The following is a 22,356-nucleotide window of genomic DNA, read 5'->3' as shown; positions in this document are numbered from 1 at the left end:
ACATTCCAATTAAAAATTGCCACTCCCACAAACCGGAAACAGAATGTGAAGTCGTGACGTCATCATACACGACGATCAAGATGGCAGATCAGCCTTCTAAAGCCGATACTCAAACTATTTTTCGGCGTTTACGCTCAGTTCAGGCAAATAAGGTAAACCAAAAAGTGAATTTTTCTCACAATGAAATGTTTCTGTATCAATATATGTATAGTTTAGTCACGATGAGTGTAAGATAGAGATATAATCGCATCGAATATGGGCATATTTTGGCATCTGTTTTCTACATTGGAATGTACTGTAGTGTATGCATGTAGCCTATGTATTGTATGGGCCAAATGTACACAATACAGATGTGACGTGTATGCGTGAAGCTGACTATGACTAAAGGGCATAATAGAAGGAAACAAGTAAATGGACAGTTCTCTGCATATAGGAATTGAAGTAGTGTACAGTGAATCATAGACATTGATTGACATGGGCATACACTTATCAATATCATTTATTATCAGTTTGGTACTTTTCCAAATTCGAGGCGATTCCAATAGGCCTCTTGGAAGCCGTTATCGGAATCGCTTCCGAATTTGGACAAGTACCGAACTGATATCGCACAAGTTTGATTGACTTTGACTCTTTGTCTTTTGTGCACTTCGTCAAGTTGGAGATAATCGACCTTTTTTTCGTAGAAGTTTGTTATGGCGCTGACCAGTCATGCAATTCACCTGGAACAAAGGGTTACAGTGGCTTATCTGTCACAGTGGCTTGTCTGAAGTCGGCTTAGGCCTTCTGACAAGTGGCGTGTTCCGAGTGTGCACATTTGATTTGTTTTGGGTCTGATTCGTCTTTGTCGAAAAGGTTTATATATTTCTCCTTGTTTTTCTCTTTCAGCAATGCTTTGACTGTTCTCAAGCAAATCCAACATGGGCTAGTGTAACCTATGGTGTGTTCCTTTGCATGGATTGCTCAGGGGTGCATCGGTCCCTTGGTGTACATGTGTCGTTTATACGATCCACCCAGCTAGATGGATGGACCTGGCTCCAGCTTCGTGCTATGCAGGTCGGAGGCAATGTAAATGCTGTAAGTTCAAATAATTAGATACCTCAATGGTACTTCAGATGTTAATTCTATAAACAGTTTCACATTGCTCTGTTAAGGATGTTTATCAGCTTTTTGAAAAGGTGACCTTGTTATCAATCGGGATGGAGCGTGTATTAGAAAAACAAGCATAATCAAAGCAAAATTTGCCACCTCTTGTTTTTGTCTTCCACGTAATTCTGGGTGCAATTTGGTAAATATTCTTAATCATATATATAATGTATTTTCTTCTTCAGAATGAGTTTTTTAGAAAGCATGGATGTGACACCCTAGACGCGCAGAAAAAGTACAAGTCCCATACAGCAGAAGTATATAAAAACAAATTAGTTCATTTAGCACAGAATGCTCTCAAGCAATATGGGACAAAGGTGAGGAACCAGTCTTTTCTCTGACTGTTTTGGACGTAGTCCGTAAGTTCCATACATAGGACAATATATTTTTGTAGATCATTGATAAGATTTTTACAAATTGAGGAGTGTTTGTTAATTGTCAGTATGATTTTTAGCTCAGCTGACAAAGTCAGCGGAGCTAGTAGAATAGCTGTTCAAATGGTGTCCGTCCTGCAATCCATCCATCTAGGGACCCATCTGTGGACAAAATTGGACATTTCTGATTGGGAAGGTCTAGCCACTTCGTTGACGGTGCTAAATTAGGAGTTGCCCAAGGTGAACTCAAAACACGAAAAATCAGCGCGATCCGACCTGTATTAAGAGAATGAGGTCATTTCGCGTTTAGATTTATTTCCCTTTTTACCTCGGTCCACAGAGCAAATATTGTTTTCAAATGTGGCTGAATATTTTTTAATATTTTTTCATTTTTTACTTTTAATGGAATTAATATGGTTTTCACCGCCAGTTGGCGCTGCAGGCACATTGACTGAATTTTGGCGATTTCAAATTTGGCGGTGGCTCAACTTTTTGCAAGCAGTGCCGCTGATTGGCCGATCGATAGAAGAGATGCCACCATTTAAAAATGGCGGTAGTCGCTGCTTCAATGAAGATGAGTGAACTTTCTCATGTTCAATCGGTTGATACTCTTTTAATCAACATGACTATGTACCTGAAATTTGTTTAGGTACTGAAAAGAGTCTATATAATTCAGATTTATCGATAGTTTTTTATAATATTGCGGAAATTTTGTGCACAAATTAGCGAAAGTTGGTGCTCGTCTCATGTCATTTTAGAGCGAGAAATTTGTTTCCGTCGATCTCTACCACTGAAAAATCGCTTGCATAGCTTCGAATTTTTGTGAAAATAAGTATCTGAACTTGGTTTCAAATACATGTAGTCTAGAGAGTTACCTTTGTGGTGATACATATGGTATGTGATAAATATTTGTGGAACTTGTGAAATTCGGTTTTCAAACGTGCCGATGATGCAAGCGATCTCGCGTGAATTTTACAAGTCCTGATATGTCGACCGGGTGTCAAAAATCACTCGCCTAAATTCAATTCAAAGATCAAAAATAATATCTGAACTTAGTTTCAAATAGCCTACGCAATTATCATTTCGGTGATATATAATGCATGCATGTAATAATTGATTAATCTGCCTAAAACGCGCTATTAAAACGGCGAAAGATCGTGATAAACACTCTGGTGGCGGTCGCACTAAATAACGACCGGTAGGGCCCGGCGTCTGGCGGAGAAAAAAAGGTAGCGGCCGGAGGTTGAAACGGGATTTTTATGCACTTTTAACTGTACATATATGTTGTTTGGATGTATTTCTAACAGTTCTGTAACTTTGATGACCAAGCTTGCGCCCAAAGTTGGTGAAATTGATGCTTGTTTATGGACTGCGCTAGCGACCGGAGAATTCGCCGTCGGCCATTTTGGCTACGGTCCCTGAGTTGTTGTGGTTGGCAATTTTGCAACAAATTTCGCCATTTACGTTTGTTTACAATTATTTTGAAAGTCACATTATGACATCGTAGTATGAATTCCACTGCAGTTTCGTAACGCAGCAATGCTCATGTTTTTGGTTTGCAATCCTGTACTGTCTGTACACTGCGCTGTGCATGGCTGTACTGTAGCTGTAAAAAAGACAAAAACCATAGCCTAGCCCTATAGGACAGGCTTAGAGTATAACTCAACAGTCCCTCATGATTCATTTGATGGACACCTTATTTGATAGTACCTCATCATTAAGTCCACTAGATCCTGTTCTGTCACATGTCGTAGACGATAGACAATTTTCAAAATGTAGTACACCACTCGCTCATCTTTAAGCCCAGCTCTCGGATCACATCAATCATGTGGGCACGGTTGGCTGTTGAGTGTTATGGTTCAGTCTGTGAGTCTAATTTAAAGAGGTTACACTTTTATTTTGAATTGGAAAACAGCCCACAGGACTGACTTTTCACTGAGTAATAAGTGTGCCCTTCGAAGGTAAAGTCTCTTTCTGGATTTGCTTCCATAGATGCCTTGTTCAGGATATCATCTGACCGATGCCTGATCAAGCACAGACTGTATCCGGTGGTGTACATTTCCCCGTCTATGTCACCCTTTTTAGCTCAGCTGACAAGCTGAGCTATTCATATGAGTAAATGGTAGAATGAATGTCCGTCTGTCTGTCTGTCTGTCTGTCTGTCTGTCCGTTAAACAGGCACGTTTCAAAACTATGGCGGATAGGCGATAGATTTTCCCTATAAGCCATTTAGACCCTTCAGGACTCCTGAATAGACCAAGTGTGGGTCCGGCAGGATTAACAGTTTGGCCACCAGGGGGCAAAAAGCCTAAATCACAAAACAATTTGTTGGCGCTTTATTCAAGCAGATAGAAGCTTGAAATAAAGTTGAAAAGGACCGCATGCATGTAGGTCTTGAAACTACTAAGAGTAGTTTTGATTGATACTACCAGTTGGCATTACTGAGCCAAAATCTGTGTTGACCGAGTTTAAGCTTGATTTGAATTTCCCGCTCTTGTATGACTCTGAAGGTTGTGGGTTCCAATCCCACTTCGGGTCAGTTTTTTTTTTTTTTAATTTTTACTTTTTTCACTTGTAAATACATTTTCTTCACTTTTTTGAATAATTTGGTGGGCGGCCATCTTGGTTTTTTTTTTCTATTTTAAAGCCTTTGCTGTATCCAGAGTGACATGAATTTTATGGTTGGTGTACAATAAGTCTCCTTTACATGATATCACATGGGCTTTCTATTTGACCTACTTTTCAAGGTCAGCCTGGCTCAGGCACTTAGATTTGACTAATAAGTGGCATATTTGTCACCATTTAAAAGTCTTTTTACTTTGGTATGTTTGCCTGATATATTGACAAAACTGAGGTTGAAAGAGATCTATCGGGTACTTTCCATGTTCATATATTTCAGCTGAGCGCCAGGCCCTTGGGCCTCTTGTTAGAAGCTAAGCATTGTATAAGAATACCATGGGACTGTTGAATTCTGGCAACTTATGGAAGGCAACATGATGATATTGATAGTTTCTTCCTGGCATTTGCACTACAGAAACATACTGTGTGCTACATGTTTGAGACGGTCGAGCGACCCCAAAGGTCTAAAACTAGACTTATTTATAGAGACATCTCGCAGCCAACTCAAATGTTAAAACACAGTTTATAACAAGTGGACAATCCCCGATCACGGCCCAAAAATGGTCGTCAATTGATGAAAGGAGTGCTGTTATTCGAAGGATTGATAATTGAATGCAACCAAACTACGTCATTTCCGATCTTGGGTTGTAAATTTCAACCCACAGTACTTGTTTTGATGTATGTTGAGGGACACTTTCCTATGTTATTTCGACAGCTTCATCTTGACGACCAAGGTCACCACACACACGGCATGCCGACAAACCCCGAAACCAATGACGAGGACTTCTTCAAGGACCACACAAATGCTGCCCTCTGTAAGGAGACTGTGGATAACTTCTCAGGTCCTGACTCCACTAACGCTGTCTCTGCTCCAGAGCCAATCAAGAACGGCAATGGTAATCTCCGACAGAATGTTGATAGTGGTAAGATTTTTAGCAGTATTGTATTATTTTAGTATGGCTCTTTCTTCATCATCATCATCATCATCTTCTCTGAGGCCAAGCCCTTATTAGTCTTTGAACAAAAACAACTATGCTATAGTTTGTTACTTTGACTCATTGGAAAGTGCCTCTGGCTAGACATAAAAAACACGGTTTGGATTTTTTTGAAAATTATGTCAAAGGTAAGGAAGAAAATGTGTTTGGGGTAAAAGAAAAGTGAACATGTAGTTGGTGATGCATTCTCATCTCTCATATCTAAAGATTTTGATTGACTCTTTTTGAAAATGGCTATTTGATCCACTTCAGGCGATCCCTCCCAGGGACCCAATGTTGAAATTGCCCTCAGTATGTCCCCCACGGAAGCCCTGAAGACTGCTGAGCCAAGGAAAAGTACCATTGGCGGGAGAAAGAAGCCTGCTGGCAATAAGAAAGGGGTAGGTCGTATAAATTTTGTCAAACCGCTGTTTTGAAAGTATTCTACAGACTTTGTTGAAATGATCACAAATCGACAAAGTTTCCTAATTTTGTCCTTGCTGTCTGAAATATACAATAACCTTCTTGACACAGCTGTCTTGCTGAACCTAGCTGTCATACCTGCCAAAGACCTATGCTGCTAAGCAAAATAAGTGGGAGATGAAAGGCACTGGACTATCCCTTATCCCCATAATCTGGTTGTCACATGTGAAGAAAGTACACTGACCATGACATTTCTCCATTCAGAAGGGCCTAGGTGCTCAGCGAGTGAAAACAGACTTCAGTGAAATCGAGTCTCAGGCAGCGCTGCGTGATAAAGAGAAGGAGACGTTGGCGAATATGGCAGCGAAGCAAGAAGTGTTAACACAGGAAGGCGAAGAAAAGAAAATGTGAGCAAAACAAAAATTTGTTAGGTTCCCTCAATTTTGATTCAAATTAGCCTTGTTTTCCCAAATATTTTGTGACTGACACAAAATAGGTTAAGTATTTCAGTTTTCAATTGGTGTCAATATCTACCCCTCTGTAGACGTGTAGAGGATTGGAAAATAATGGTTTGGCTATTGCATGTCCTAGCATGCGCAGAACAATACATGTCCTCTGTGGCAAGCCTAGTCTAGGTCTCCCAGAAGTCAATTTCTTTTTTGGAGGGATGATTTCTGAGTGTGAAGTTTAGTGTGTATAAGCTATACACTTATCATGACGTCTAATGACTGAGTTGTTGGGATTTTCCTTTTGCATTGTTGTGGTTTGATCAACTGATATTATGACCGTGAAGAAACTTCAGGAAAGCATTTCATAAGTTTGGATTTAATTTTTCAGGGCTTCAATTCGATTGGCGTACCAGGACTTGAGTCTGGAGAGAAAGAGGCAGGATGAGAGGATGAAAAATATGGATCCAAAGCGAAAGGAACAGGCGGAGAGACTCGGGATGGGATATGGATCTAACAGGTGAGAATTTAATCAGTCGGGCCGTGATGACTTTGGTGAGAGCTCTTCCTCTTTGTTTTGTTATCAGACTTTGACTACTTCTGCAATTGCATGCCGCAGTCCCCATCATCATCATCGTCATCATCAATGGCGTCATGGTCCATACTTGCACCTTTGCCATTACATGTAGCTGCAGAAAATATCTTCAATATATTTGAAAACTTTTTTCCTGACTGGAGAGTTTGTGCTGAGTTTCTGCAAGGCGTGTTCGGTCTTTGCGTCAAAGGGTTTTTTCGATACCACAGTTTAGTTCTTTCTTCAGAGGTTCGAGTGCATCAGCTGCATTTGATAGGTAAGTGACGAATGCCTCACCCCTGACATTTCCAGAGTGATACAAAATGCTAACCCTCACTTCAGCTAGGTATATATATAGCTGTAACATTGCAATAAATAGCGCCAAACTTCTATAAATAGCTTTCGAATCTGGTTGCTTTTCTGTTTCAGAGATTCCAGTCTTTCAGTTCATGAAGTCATAATCCTTTCTAATCTGCAATAGTTTTGTGCGCACTTCTACATGTACATAGTTTTAGTACATAACTCCACGTCACCAAGTAACCTTGAAGAGTGTTTATGGGTAGTTTTGTTCATGGATGCTGGTGTCATTATGCTCATTTCTGATGGCTTTATAACCTTGTTACCAAACTTAACGAGTCCCATCAAATATCTCGCAAAATACCAGCTGAATATAATCTTCTTCAAGGTCAATTGTTTTGACAGCTGTTCTTGCTCTTGATTCCACACTGTGAGTCGCGGTGATAGAACAGGAGTTGGAGGGGGGGGGCTTAAATTTCTTTTCTCCAGACTTCTACATGTCATACTTTCAGAGTTAACCCCACCCCTTCTCTCTTGGACTTTCTCCCCCGCATAAAATTCTGATTTTGGAGTGGTTTTCCATTAGTAGCAACCCTCTTAAATCTCACTTCCACCCCTCCTAAAATTCTCACCTCTATAAAGTCAACCTTTTCCGCTCCTCTTATAAAAAAACTCCACACAGAGCGCTGTGTGACCATTTATTCGTAAAAGACACACTCTGACCTGCTGCCTCTCTTGGTTTTGTACAGCTCCTTTTCTGACGACTGTTTTTCTCTCTCCAGGGGGGTGAGCCATTCGGCCATCAGTGATATGCAGACGATAGAACAGGAGACGCCGTCTGGTGACAACAACAAGTCAAGTCATGATCGATATTCTTCTCGAGGGAATCGAGATTTCTTCGAAGATGAATTCGAAATTGTCGGCGGATTCTCATCGGGCTCCAGCTCGTCGAGGTAAGATTCCAAGTTGTCATGATTCAAAATAAACTTCAGACTTTTTTACATTTAAAGCTGGTAGCACATCTTGCAGCTTTTTGTGTGGCTTTTTGGCCTACAAAACTTTTTCTTGAGTGCTTGCTGGAGTTGGTAAAAGTCATGCCCTTGCTTGTTTAAGATTTGACTCGTGGTCATAACATATTAACACCTGATGTGTTGTTTTGCATGTGAAAAGTATGAGCAGGTGTTGAATGATTTGGCCCCCAACATTTCTGTGACTCTAGCAAGTGATCGCTAGCAGGCATTTTGTGGATATTTTATGACGTTTGGTTGAAATGTGTCAGAGTTTGAGTCAAAAGTGTTACAAACTATGAAGTGTGAAAAAAAGTAATTGTGGCAAGGATCTATAGGAATTTTCCTGCTTCAAAAATATCTATGATTTTGTGTGCCATCCTATCTGGTGCATGCGCTATATGCTTGGCCCCATTTGTTTGCAGTTTTCAAACAGCATTTATTTTGTTTGCAGTTGTGACAATATTGCTTTGCAGGGAGTAAAATGAAAATTATTGGTGTAATTTCTGTTACCCTCATGTTAGAGGTTAGATTAGGTATCCCTATAAAATACCTAAAGTTCTTTTCTCATTAATTTACAGAAAGCAAAATAAGAGGTAATGGTGGCTTGAATACAATTACAATCCTTTTTGGCCGTGGGTCAGATCCAAAAGGGAGCTTAGCTTTTGAATTTGAGACAACATTTGGGGGGGGGCAGACCGGATGAGTAATAGTGGATTTTCTCATTATTAAAGTCAGTCTACAACATGGTGTATCCGGTTACCATACTGCTGTTGTGGGAACTTGATATTTGCACCCAAATGTTGTCACAGATGACAGCTTTATTGATTTGGCCCATGGCCTACATGTACTTTCCATCCCGGGTGTGTGGTAAATGCTGTCAAAAAGACATCCGTTAACATTGATTTGCGGCTCGAATAGCTTCATTGAGTCGAAAATCATAAGTGGAAATAATTGATTGCGAGGTGCAGTAAATTGTGTTTGTCTTTTTGATTTAGCATATACTTTCAAACCCCTTCCCCAGTATAGCATGCACATTATATCAATGCTTATTGTACAGTGTAAAAAATGGTTGAGATGACTGGTTTAGGAGATAGAAATACATGTACCACCCTGAAGAATCAAAATCCTGAACTCCGAGCATTCTTTGCCAAATCCAGATTCCGAGTTATTTCGTATTGCTAAGCTCTGAGTCCCTCGATCAACCATGAACTTCCTATCGATCACTGATGGCTTAAGCAACACAAAAACTTCCAGTACTTGTTGTAATCTATAGCAGATACAGTACACTACTTCTGGAATTTGGTGTTCACATACACATATTGATGCTTTTGCAAGACATTTCGTAGACAATAGTGGTATTATTCATGCCAGTATTCACTGGTTATTGCATGTACTGTAATTCACCCCTGGTTTACAAGAAAAGAAACATTTGTAATCAGGTCCTGTCCATAATGCCGACGGAGGGAGATGTCGCTCACTTACAGCAGGTGACTCTTACTCAGAACCCGAAGACTTCAAGACTTTACTTTGAGATTAGGGCAGCTCCAGATGGTTTTAGCTCCGAGTCAGCAGCTAGCATCTTTAGAAATTGAATGTCTTACACAATGTTAAAAGCGCTGACCTCAATAGATGATTCCGAATTGATGTTATCAAGAATTGATAAAGACTAGTCTATGTTCTGTCCCCAGGCTGATTTTCTCTTGTCTGTTTCAGGTTTAACGACAATCTGTACGGGGCTAAGAACGAAGAAAAGGATCGTTATGGAAGCAATGGGTGGGGGAATAGCAAGTCTGGTTCGTGGGACTCGGGTTCCAGCAAGTCGGGAGGCAATAGCTGGGATATGGATCGATTCGAAAGCAAACAGTCTTCTGTAGTTGCGTCGATGCCTCATAAGGAGAGTGCTTCTGATGACAGGTAATAAAGGCAATGGTGTTCCGTTACTTAGTTTTTAAAAAACAGTTTATTTAGTTCAGAACTGCCCGAGTTCTTTTGAGAAGGCATACCTGACAAATCTATGATCAATCATCGTCTTCATGTGAATGAGGCTTTGGCTTCAGGTGATATAAGACTTCAAAGGTAACCGTATCACCATCTATAATGTAATTCTTTGAGCATCCTGAGTCAGTGTTAACCAGCTGGCACAACTTTTGGCCATTTGAACCACGAAACATCTTCCACACGGTAGCCAGAGATCCATCCACGCTGATGAGGCCCAAGTACCACTTGGGCCAAAAATTTTCTATGACAAGAATAATTGACAAATACTGAAAAATAAGCTGATATTAATTTCTATTTATTGAAAACTGGTCACTACTGTAGCAGTCCTGGATATACATTAACCCTCAGAATAACTGTGCTGTTTTCAGTTGCGACCAGAAAGTAGTAAATCCATTGTTTTCTTTTTCATTTTTCAGCAGATATGGCCGAAGTCGTTCATCAACAAAGCCAAAGGGCGAGGAGTCTACTTCAGAGGAGGCACAGAAAAGATTCGCCAATGCCAAATCGATTTCTTCTGATCAGTTTCATGGAAATAGTACATCAAGTGTAAGTCAAGGCTTTGCACATTGAATACTTTCTGTTACTCTGAACATGAGTAGGTCGTGTAGCTATAAGAAAAGTAAATGCAGCTGGTCAAGGACTCTGTCTGGAATTTTATTTGCAAATTAGGCAATCTTCCATTCTCTCCTTCCAGTTTGAACATAAACAGAAGTTGTCTCAGTTCGACGGCCACAGTAGCATATCCAGTGACGACTACTACGGCGACGGGCGAAGGTCGTCGAAAACTGACTATTACAACACGGGTCCTGATCTACAAGACATCAAAGATGGCGTCAGGCAAGGTGTTACAAAAGTCGCCGGAAAATTATCCAACATAGCAAATGGCGTGATGTCGTCTCTACAGGTACGTCGCTACTGTTAGCTCTCGTTGTGGTCGTTGTTGATGTTTTCCTTCGAGTGATAACCCCTGAGGATTGAGATTGCATCGAGTCTTTTCTCGGAAGCCTCAAGGCCTTCGAGGGTTGCTTCACTGTCATTATAACCTAACGATATAACAACTGTTTGGCATGGCTTAAGAATTAAATGTTACATCATTGCTGGGTTGGCATTTTGCTCCTTGTGTTCATTTCAGTATTAAAGCCCCTTTAACAACTTACATTGCTGATACATGTAGTATCCTTACCAGATTAGATTTGATTGCATTTGAATAATGGGTTAGTCTATTCAGGGATGAGAAAGTTCCAATTTTTGGCCGATTTCCATTTTTTTCTACTCATAAAAATGCTCAATTTGACAGCTGAAATGGTAAGATCTATGCCACAGTTCTCGATAAAACTTTGAATTTTCAAAATCGGACAAAAAATAACCATTTTTGAGGCATATTTTGCAAGTCGGTGCAGTTCCGAGGACAGTATTTTCACACAAAAAAGAAATTCTCTTTTTTTTACTCTGGGCTCTGCCACATCCCTGTCTATTCCAGTCCATAACAACACACTTCCTTTTTAGCACACATTAATCAATATTATTTTTTGCCATATTTTAAAGATGCTTTCTTTTGTTCAAATTTTGACAGTGGGCATAAATTTCAATCCATGTTCACTTTCCTGGGGGTTGATGATGAAAAAAAACCCAACTCTTGGTTCATAGAATAAAAGAATACCTGACAAGTTGTTATTCAGCCACAAATCAGAATTTGATTTCTTCGGTTGCTGACCTCAGAAATGAGTTAGTGGAGAGATTCTCAGAGAGTTGTACAGACAGTGTTGTTACGAATGAACACATGGGTGATGAACTTTTGCCAGCTTCGTCTGAGGTCGTTTCTAACCAACATGTTCGATTTTGTCGTCATCATCAGTCCCCAGGTTATGAGAACCGGAACAACATTCTAATGGAGTTCATTATAATCACCAGGTACCCTATAAACTAAAATTCATGAATTTTCGTGCGTCATCTGGCGAGGTTACTCCCAGTACTGCAATCGTCGTCGGCGAGTCCGGTAGTTACGATGAGAACACTGAAATGTCCGGGCCGAGTAACGACTCTGACTCTACGGATGTAGCGCCGTACGATTATAGGAACTACTCAGGTACAAGCGTAAAACACAACATACATCTTACAGACACATACAATACCAACGCTTGTTAAACTTTTGTTGCAACAACCCAGTATTCTGTCTACGTATTCCAGCAGGGGTCCAAATAAGCTAGTTGCTAGTAGCCAGTATGGCAAGTGATTCTTTGTGGAAGTCCTACCCGTGGTCAGTTTGGATGAGCTAAAGAATGAATGCTTAGCTGTTGGCCTCATGGCTATGACGAAGGAGCAGAATGCATTGCTTCTGCACTTGTGTCTGCACAGGAGCCTCTGTCATTATTTCTGCTGACTTCAACACACGACCTAGGAGGCCTGACTTCGAGCAGTCTGAAAACTACACTCTGCCTGAATCAGGCCTAAATGCTGGACTTCCATATGTCTTATCTGTAGCAGAGGCAACATAGAGTAATACTAAGTGACAAATGATGTTGATTTTAAAAGAAACAGGTCCAGAGCACTGTGCTGATTTTGACCCCTGTGATAGGTTGTAGTGGTATCGATACTTCTGCTAATGTTTGTCTTAGCTGCAGACTATCAACACTGTGTGCTCTTTATACCTCTTATCATTCTGATGGTTTCTGATTGTCTGCAGACTTTTCCACTTGCCTCAACTATGCTGAGAATGAAACAGTATGCCATTAATCTAGTGTACTGCTTTGAGCTTTGAAATTCTATCAAGCTCTCTGAAAGAAAGGAAGCGTAAAATATTGCAACTTAAAGGGAGACTATAGGCAGGAGTCAGGTAGGTCAGATTAAGTTACACAAAGCCGTCGATAGTCGCCTATCTCACATTACATCGAAACTATTCACGCTTGGACAAGGAATACATTGATCACTGATCATAACATGACCTGGCTCCCCAAGTGTGCATATAAGTGACCTGAAGACCTATAGTTTGACCCCCTAACTCTAGCCTATAGGCCTCCTTTAAACTTAGACCATTGGTCAGGGCGATCTAAACTTAAAGTACAGTGCAGTCTTATCAAAAAAGCAGCTAACCTCACATTGAAATTCCTTTAACTAAATGACTGGACATTGCAGTTTTCTCTCCGACTCTGGGTGTATTGCACTTCATTCTAAAATACCTTGGTACCGTAAAGTCAACTTTTAAATGGAAAATGCATAAGCCTCATTCTGAGAGCGGAGTGTTTTGGACACGCAACCAAGATGCTCTACCAAAGTTCCCTCGGGTTGCACTAAAATGTGGAAACCATGCACACGTCACGTCAATGGAATTTCCGCTCACTTCAGAAGTTTGAGGCTCTCAAAACACTGCTTCAGACACAAATCAGCCAAGGAAGCATCAACCACCCTAAGTTTTTCAATGAGCACTACACATATTTGCCGAGAAAAACGCTCCAAATAGCCCATTTGCGCGGATTTAAGCATCACTTGAGCGAGCCGATGCGGACTTCCTATGCGCGCTGTACAAAATGTACATGTCTCATTTTCTGTAACGTTGCCGTAACATAATGTAAGCAACAGCGCTACCGGCGCTCCGGCCGGGCCGGCGATGGATGGAATTTGCCAAATTCGCACATATATAAGTTATTTTCGTGGCCTATCTTTTTAAGTTTGAGGTATTTTAGAATAGAAATTGAACCCTCGGCTTCGGACCTTGGTTGAGTTCCCAAGACACTCTCGGGTGGAGCTAAAATTTCGTCCAAACCTGAGCCGACAGGCGAGGGTTTGGACTGTATTTTAGCTCCACCCTCGAGTGTCTTGGTAACTCAACCAAGGTCCTCCGCCTCGGGTTCAATTCCTTAAACCACAGTTTGTAGACAGAGTATTGGTTTATACCAATCCAGTGAAAATATCCCTGCATGCCAATTCTAGGTTGCCCAAGCCATTTCGCTCCAGTAACAGTGATGGAGGGGTCAACTTGATCATATGAGATGGCGCTGTTATAGATGGGGATGGCTAATCCTGTAATTCATGGTTCTGTTCTGTTCTATAGGTTTGGCGATTGACACCTTGCACTGATGCAGACAATCTGAAATATATCGGGGTATTATAGGAGGGTACCGATGTTTAAAAAAATTAGCCGGTAAATTGAACCGGGAGCGCGGTGGCACAACAGTTGAGCGTCGGCCTTTTGATTAGGAGGTCCCGGGTTTGATACCAAGCTGGTGCCACTTTGTAACTCTCAAATGGCCTGAAATGTCCTTGCGTGTTGCTAGATTGTGGCTGCCCTTGGTTCTCTAGAAAGGTCTCTGGATAGGCTGGGTAATAATATTTGCGATTGTTGTTGTAGTATGCCTTTGCGGCTTTGGGAGTTAACCTAGTAAGCATGACAAATACAAATGAGGTTCATCACAGGATACGTCTTCAATTTTGGGTGACATTTTCTCTGTCTTCAGTGCAAGGTGTCGTGTATCATCTGTCACCAACAACAGCTGATATTCCTATTAAGACTATAGGCTTGGTAGAAATGTTCTGTACATAATTTATTTCTAATCTACAGATTTAACTGGATATGAACCGGGTATTCTTTTCAAATCTCAAGGCATGCAGTAAAACCTATAGATCTCTTCTTCAGATGTTTTGTTTACAGGAGTCCTGTTATGTTAAATTTCGATTATTAGCGTTTATGTTCTAGTTGTAATTTGAGGATCTCATGCGGAGAGAAAGGTGATAAAGTCTTAAAGATGAAGACAAATCATAAAGTCAAAGTTGAAAAAGAGGAATAATTTCCGATTTCAAAAAATTCATCCCTCATGGCGTCAAGCTGTTTTGAGATGATCCTATGCTTTATCTTAAGACTATCAATACAAACCTTTACTACAAAACAAATAAAAACTGTAGTATTATATAACTAAACATAGCTCTGAAATGTTTGGTATCAAAAAGTGCACTTTCATCTCTCTGCATAAAACCCTCTCACTGTAAAAGTATCCGTTACACAAGTTACATTGGTAGTTTGATTTAAAAACTGCTGGTCAGATGTATTTTTCACCTGGGTAACTGTGGAAGCAAATTCTGAAAGTATAGGACTCACTAAAAGCTAAAAATATTTTCTGCACAATTGAATTCACTGCTTTATTACCATGAAGAATTTTGAACCCGCTGGTGATTTTGCAGAATGTTTGATTACTGCATGAAAAAAGAGATTGTTCATGATTACACTTACAGAATTTGCATTTGTAAACACAAATGGTAGTAAGTCTGTTATTGGCAGTAGGCGTTTTCATGTTCTGCACTTTTGGAAATGTCACCATCGACACGTTGATGGAAGACAAGCTAGATGATGATGTTGCTTTCCCCCGACGTCACGTCATCGGTCTTCACCTAGTTCATAGTAATTTTCATGAAGTGTTGTTGTTGCTTTGTTTTGTTTTGTGTTAACTAACTCTTATACTAATTTTACTTGGTTTGCTCTTCCTGTTGCAGAGGAAATAGTCCTATCTAGTCAGGGGTAGATACGGTAGAGAGAGTGTGAGACTGGTAAGCCAGAGGTTTCTGTACACCAGAGCGTGTTCTTGGTCATTTGTTTCATTAATAACCATGTTTGTGGGCAGGGGTTATGCTGCCGCCAAACTATCTTGAGGCTGGTCACACCAAAACTGAAAATTGCAGACACTTGGTAGAGAGGTTTCCATTTTTCAGGCCGAAGATTGCACTGTCCCATCGAGCTACATGTGGTAGTTCTGGCCCTACCATTTTCACGGGCACAAGACGATGCTCGGTTATTTGTCGATCTGTTTTGGAAACATTGCAACCTACCAGTACATGTGGGTCATCCTGAGTGGAAAAAAAGTTGGAAAATTGGTACTAAGTCGCCCAGTGTGGTGCAAAACACATTGCTACCGAAAACAGTATTGGTGTGACCAGCCCCAGTGTGGCTAATGAGGTCTTTCTCAATGGGCAGGGGAGATCCAGCTTAAAAAAACATGATTCTAACTTTTTCTCGGGGCTATGGAAAGAGACGCGTTTGATTCTGGTAGTAAATCGACAAGATCTTGTTAGATTCTGGTAGTAACTTAGCAACAGTTCCTTGGTATCTTTTCAAAACTGGTGGATGTGGCTTATTAGGTTTTGAATGAAGTGCTATTACCCTGTGTGGGCAGTCAAAGTTGTTGACCCTCAGTGTGGTGTTGGCCGTCAAACGTTGAAATGATTGTTGACTTCATGTGAATCTTTTTGTGTGATTTCCTCGTCCAGCCTTGTAACCCTTCCCTTTCTTGTCCCCAATTCCTCCTTTTCAATAGACTGTCACTATCAGTCCACTCGGTTGTAACTTTGACATCATCATTTTACCTCTTTTACTGTGTGACCGCACTTCCCGAATAGAGACAAAAGTCGCCAATTACACCCTCGGAGGGATACCTGTACTTCGGCGCTATGTGCTTTACTATTCTCTGATGCTTGAGTGTCATAGTCATGATAGTTTACATGTAGGTTTGATAGTCGGTTGTATTGTTAGTCCTTCTGGAAATGTTTCTCTTTTGTCATTATGCGCTTCACAAAGAAGTGATTTAAATCGCAGCTGCTGCAATTTTAATCACTGCTTGGTGCAACTGCAGGTATAGCTGGTAATCACTGTGTTTGATATTGACTCCCAGGTCGACCTGCCATGACCACCGCACACAAGTGATTATCGTCGCATGCGATTTAAGTCAATGGTCACGGCATGGACGAAGACACCGTTTCTCTGGCACACATCCTAATAACTAACTTGAAGCGACGGAAATCATGTATTTCCGATACCGATCACAAATTTTAATAATTGCGTTCTTGTCACGCTCCCTTTTGATTTTTCGGCACTTCTAATGACACATTCTCATCACTTGTTTAATCTGCATTCATACTTTAGGCCACATCAATTTTATTTCTTGGTTAGCTTCCCTATCACCTGGAAGTGGATTCAACGAGTAGTTTAAATGAATAAAAGTGAAGAAGTCATTTGTCCCCTGCTGTCCAAGATATTGAATTGATGTGGCCTTATTTTAAAATGATCGTTTTAATCTTTGTCAAACTATGATCGAGAGCAAAGGATTTCTTTTCTATTCCTTGGTCAAATTAAGTGTGCAAAACTTTAAGTAACGCGCATTTTTGTTAATACATTTTGAGTCCATTTATGCCAAATCTTGGCTTCGTCTCATTTTTCATCTCAATTTGTGGGTTACTAATTCTTTCATATTCTTTCATGTGCACAAAAAGTTAATGCAACTTTTAAAAGTTATACTGTAACAAGAATCAGATTCTATTGCAGGCTGAATGATAAGGTTGAAAAAATGTGATATTTATTCTGAATATTGCCCTTGAAAATCAGCTTTCCAACCTGCCAAGATTCAGGCAAGCCTCCCAACTCACCCAGCTGGCCTAAACTGGGAAACCTAGAAATATGTGTGCGTTACGTTTAAAGATAGCTAAGGGGTTCGTGACTGAGCTCATTGGTAACTTTATGAAAAGAAGTTGTACCAATCTGGTAACAAGGAGAATACGAGTCTAGTGTGACAAAATTTTATTGTAAAACACTCTCCTTTCCCCGGGTAGTCCCGGATAGGCCTGGCTAGGCCACCTCAGTTGAAAGGCCTCTCTGATTCTTGACAAGTTGAGAGAAATTGATTCTCCAGGTGATGATGTGCCTCATATTTCTAACCATGTGGTTTATTCCATTACAGGATACGTGGGACTAGAATCTAGTTGAAAAGACGATAGTCCACATGGATGCAAGACAACTCCTTCGATGGCATTTCTGCATGCTCCACTACCACTCCAACTCTGCAAGAGTATAAACGTCACCAACCGAGACTTCGAAACTGAAGCACAAACAGCGAGGAATTTATTTTCATTTATTTTTTTTCTGTTTCTTTATATTTTGCAGTAATCTATTCTTCAATAGTAAATTAACTTTCACTGACTTTGGACTGCTGTTCTCTTCGAATGGTACCTCGGCGAAGCGTGCTTGAGACTGGCCTACGACCCATTGAAGATGACTACCGGTACGCATACAACAGGGCCTCATTTCAAGTCTCAGTTATACTAAAAGCATGCTATTGATTTTGAGTCAGATCGTAGTACTTTTGAAGGGTGTAGCTGCAAAGGTGTTGGACTTGGTGATACTTGGGAATCAGGTGTTCCTGGGCACCAAAATGCAATACTACAGTACGGTTGTCATAATGATGTTTATCTTTGTCTGAAAGACGTACTGTTAAATTTGATAAGATGTGCCTCTCTAAGTGAGTTAAACTAGGCAACCAAGAGATGGGCATGAAAAAGCGTTCAGCTCTGTCTCTTCCCACCGTATTCTGGGACAAGCACTACAATCTTTGCAGCCACTTCAAGTCTCTACTGAGGTCCGAAATTCTCGTTACATGTACTTGTTCATTATGATAGTCTATCTGTTACCTCAGTTGACCAGGATGTGGTTGATGCAAGTACTCAACATCTTGAATGATCAAGGGTTCTGGTCACATTTGCCTCTTGGTCTGGACTAAACAGATCCAAGAGGTGAGGCTGGTTAAGGGAACCCTTGATTAGTCAAGATGTCAGTGGGTAATTTTTGTCTCTTGTTTTGTACGCTTACAACATTTTTGGGGCAAGCTCTTAAAAGAGGAATATTTTGAGATAGGCAAAGGCCGGCATTAATGAAGTTGGTCGAATGTGGTTCAAGAATGTATTAGAAAATGCAACGATGCAATCACAGTATGTATACTCCTGGGTCCAGCATGATGTCAAGAAAGTACTGCATACCCAGGAACATTTGTGGCCATTTTGTTTTAAGGTTTGGTGAAATGGCAACTTTTCAACACTTTTGATTTAGCAGTATCTATAAACGCAAATATGCAAAAATATAAGGCACACAAATATTTCTGGGTTTATGGTCTCTAGTCCTTGTGGCGTTTTTGACCAAAGGAGTTTTCATGTATTGGTCTACTTGTGTCTGTAAAGGTTGTCATGCAGTCATAACTATGAATGAAGCATTTCTCAGCACCCTTTGTATAAGAAAGCGTGTTTCAAATTATATTTTCCCATAAAATATTTTATAAGTGATAAAACTATAAACGCTTGTTTGTAAAACTGAAAAAAAGTGCTTGAAAATCAATAAAAAAGTGAAGTATTTATTATTTGGTGTGGTTGGAGAAAGCTATCGATGTTGGGCTATATTCACTAAAGTTGTCTTCAGTTATATTCTGGCCCTGGTTGTTCAAAATAAGTTTAAGTCACTTACATTTTGTTTTTCATTTCTTGGGCGTTACCTTAAACCCCCAACTCTCTGACCCTGGGTTCCAGTTATGAGTTGTCCAGGTAACTTCTAGTGCACAGTACCATAATGCATTACATGTGTACTATAAGAACCTTTCACATGGTGCTCGAGCAGCTAATGATAAGGTAACCTGTGCTGCTTAATATTTGTACCCGAGGTGATGGGGGGGGGGGGTCAGATAAATAAGACGTTACTTGTCTTTGAACAACCTAGTGCTTGTCCATTAGGATTCAAGAAAATAATATGTCTGAAATTGCTCCGATACCACTATTGTACAGAACTATTGTAAATATCTTGACGTTTTCTCAGCTACTCTTATCAGTCAGTAGGATTTGGAATATTGGATGAATTTATGTCGCTTTTTTGTGTGCATATTTGGCAGGTCGACTTCTCAGAACTGGGTGCACTGATGGTTATAAAACCACAGTGATGAGCCATTTGTTTAAGTGATAATATCACACCATCTCATATCTGTGGGCAGTAAGAATCCAAATGCACGGAGTGATGTATATTTTAAAATTAGTGAAGCAAGCCCATACTTCATTGATGAAAGGTAAACTGTCCTCGCGAATCAGATGTTTTCTCAGTAGAAGTCGTTGCCTTAAGCTGCGAGTCACTTTCAGGCTTACCATATGTATTGATTCCTCTGTTAGTATTGTATTTTAGTCTACTGGGGCCATGATTGGGCTGAAGGTTTAGACAAACGTGAGCACTTCTACTGTGGCCCTTGAGCTCTTGGAGAGTTGGCCACTTCATTCTCTCCAATGTTGTAAACTTCAAACTGCCAACTTTGCCAAAGATGTGTCAACTTCGATACCACACTTGAAAATGTCTGTAAATAGGGGATATTATCAAAAAGTCTCTCCATTGTGATGAACATGTGTCACAATGGAATTTGATAAGATCCCTTATCTAGATAGATATTTCCAGGGATGGCAAAATACCCCTAGCTGGCAAAGTTAGCAGGTTCTGCAGTTCCTCTGGTGTTATCACCTGATTTGAAACAGCAAACCTGTTCATAGAATGATATATTTCAGTACTCCTGTGAAAATCTGGCATCACCAAAAAACCCATGTATTCAAGTACATGTAATAGGGTTTGGCTTCACCAAACGGATTCGGCCTTTGATAGTGATGATCCCTGTGTATATACACTCTTTATTTTGATGTACATTCTTGATTTCTTCTGTTAGCTGTAGCGAAATTTGATCTCGGGTGATTGGGCGATGGTGACTTTTATTTCAATGAATTTACCATAATCTTGGTAGAGGGGTTTCTTCATTATAATGGTTTATCAAGGGTTACGGTTGCTCTTCCCATCAGTCTTAAGTTTGGGCGAACCTATATTTGGTGGCAAAAGTTAACCCTTGGTGGGTCAGAATACATCTTCTTGACCGTTGCGTCAGGTTAAGTTATTATCAGAAATCCAACCGATTTTGTTCTTCGTTTCTCTTTAGTTTGTCATATGTCTTCGTCATTTTGTTAGATTATTTGTGAGAAGAGTGTATTTAAAAGTGATGTCTTCTGGGTCTTTCAGAAAGTATAACAATTTTCAGTAAAATGCATTGCACCTTGGAGCGGCAATGAATCGTCACTAAAGTGAAATGGGGAAAACTACCCTGTAATTTTCTCTATCTTAGTGTACTTGTTAGTGAAAAAGGTAGAGCTGATAACTTAGACAATGATAATTTACTGTCGCTTTAGGGCTCATCTTGAGGGCACAGCAAAAGATGCACAAAAAAGTACCTTGTGGAAGTGCTGTCAAAACATGGGCCAAAGTGCAACATTCTGCAATCAGTTGTTAGAAAGGCAGTCTGGACATTCCAGTGTGTGAAATGCAGCAAAGGCAAAGTTTGAATTGGGAATTAGTGAGATATGCTATTTGCCTTGTGGACAGTGTTATATCAGAAGGCACTACGGCAATGGGGCAAAACTAGAAGGTATTGCAGACATTGCCTCTGGCTTCCCCTAGTGTCTTGTCCTGCCCGGGGGTATTCCACTCTGCTGATTGATTCTTGATTTTAATGTATATTATTCTCCCCAATGTCTTGGATCACAAAACTAATTGCGGTATCAATGAATCGTCAGAAGTGAAGTTTGAGTTTTTAAAGCAGTGACATACTGGCATGTCCTGTCGGCATTTTGTTCATTTACAATTCAGTGCAAAGTTATTGAGTGGCTGGTGAATCAACTACTGTAGAACCTCTCTATTAAGGACACCCACGGGACTGACAAGTACTGTCCTTAGTAGAGAGGTGTCCTGATTAGAGAGGTCAAATTGAATGGAAATAACCAATTTCGGACCAAAACTAGTGTCCTTAATAGAGAGGTGTCTGCTAACAGAGGTTCCACTGTATACAAATCGCTGCTGCAACATTCTTGTCTATCACAGCATAAGAGACAATGGGGCAGAAGTCCACAATGCGCCAGTCCTGTTAATATTTGCTTTAGAAGCAGACTGCTTGTGTGTTAGTTGAAAAGCTTGTCCGGTTGTGCATTGGTAATTGTTTTGTAAAGGAAGCTTTGAGAGTGCACTGCCAAAAGGGGTAAATTTCCAGGTCTGGTGGTTGAGCCCTGAAGTCAAGGTTCCATCAGTATGTTACATGTAAGCACGAGTATAACTTGCACTGAACCTATTCTCAGCATTGGAAGTTCTTGTTGGGTTTGCAGATGATTGATACCCCATGGGTCCTGCATATACTTGGTGGCCAACCAGATCTTTGACATGGACTTGTCGAGGCCTTTGCCCAGGCGTTTGCAATGGTACATGTTTGATACAACAACAGATAACACGCAAAAACCCCTATCAAATGGCCTTGGGCTCCATCCGAGAGTGTATGTGGGACCACTTGGTTTATATTGGTGCAACTTTGATTTGACATAGGTATTTTTTTGCTCGGGTGATGTGTGATTATCGCCAGTTGAATTGAAGCATGTGTACAAATGTCTATTTTAGAGTTGAGTATTATTTGATGTGTGTATATCATGCAGACTTGTCTGACACTCAAGTGTGCGCCATGGGATGCTGTCATTAGGTACCCACATATACCCTGTATACAGTGTATCTCATGTATATTATCGAGCCATTTGGTATATGGGAAAATAAATTGTCATCTTTATCTTATTTGAGATTTCTGTTTGTTTGTGACAGCAAACTTGTCAGTATTGAAGGGTGACTGCAGTCCGTAGCGAGGCAGG

At 40.4% G+C, this 22,356-nt stretch overlaps 1 protein-coding gene across 10 annotated transcripts; it reads left to right on the top strand.

Annotated features, from left to right (window-relative positions):
* The first annotated feature begins 71 nt into the window (after window positions 1-71).
* On the top strand, window positions 72-22,282 carry LOC135488757 (ADP-ribosylation factor GTPase-activating protein 2-like). Of its 10 annotated transcripts, none has more exons than XM_064773538.1 (16): window positions 72-152; window positions 886-1,074; window positions 1,329-1,460; window positions 4,852-5,059; window positions 5,384-5,511; window positions 5,798-5,940; window positions 6,371-6,499; window positions 6,801-6,830; window positions 7,633-7,803; window positions 8,439-8,453; window positions 9,574-9,774; window positions 10,278-10,404; window positions 10,553-10,762; window positions 11,770-11,944; window positions 15,340-15,393; window positions 17,574-22,282. In XM_064773538.1, the coding sequence occupies exons 1-15, from the start codon at window positions 81-83 to the stop codon at window positions 15,366-15,368; spliced, it is 1,959 nt and encodes a 652-aa protein (XP_064629608.1). In that variant the 5' UTR covers window positions 72-80; the 3' UTR covers window positions 15,369-15,393; window positions 17,574-22,282. The 10 variants fall into 10 exon arrangements, with proteins under 10 accessions (XP_064629608.1, XP_064629605.1, XP_064629610.1 ...); XM_064773535.1 differs by having other exon boundaries at window positions 10,275-10,404; XM_064773540.1 differs by lacking the exon at window positions 6,801-6,830 and having other exon boundaries at window positions 10,275-10,404.
* The last annotated feature ends 74 nt before the right edge of the window (window positions 22,283-22,356 follow it).

This window comes from Lineus longissimus, chromosome 5 (assembly GCF_910592395.1).
Source record: "Lineus longissimus chromosome 5, tnLinLong1.2, whole genome shotgun sequence".
Lineage (NCBI taxonomy): Eukaryota > Metazoa > Nemertea > Pilidiophora > Heteronemertea > Lineidae > Lineus > Lineus longissimus.
Note: the sequence above shows the minus strand (reverse complement) of the source record. Positions and strands in the feature narration are given on the sequence as shown.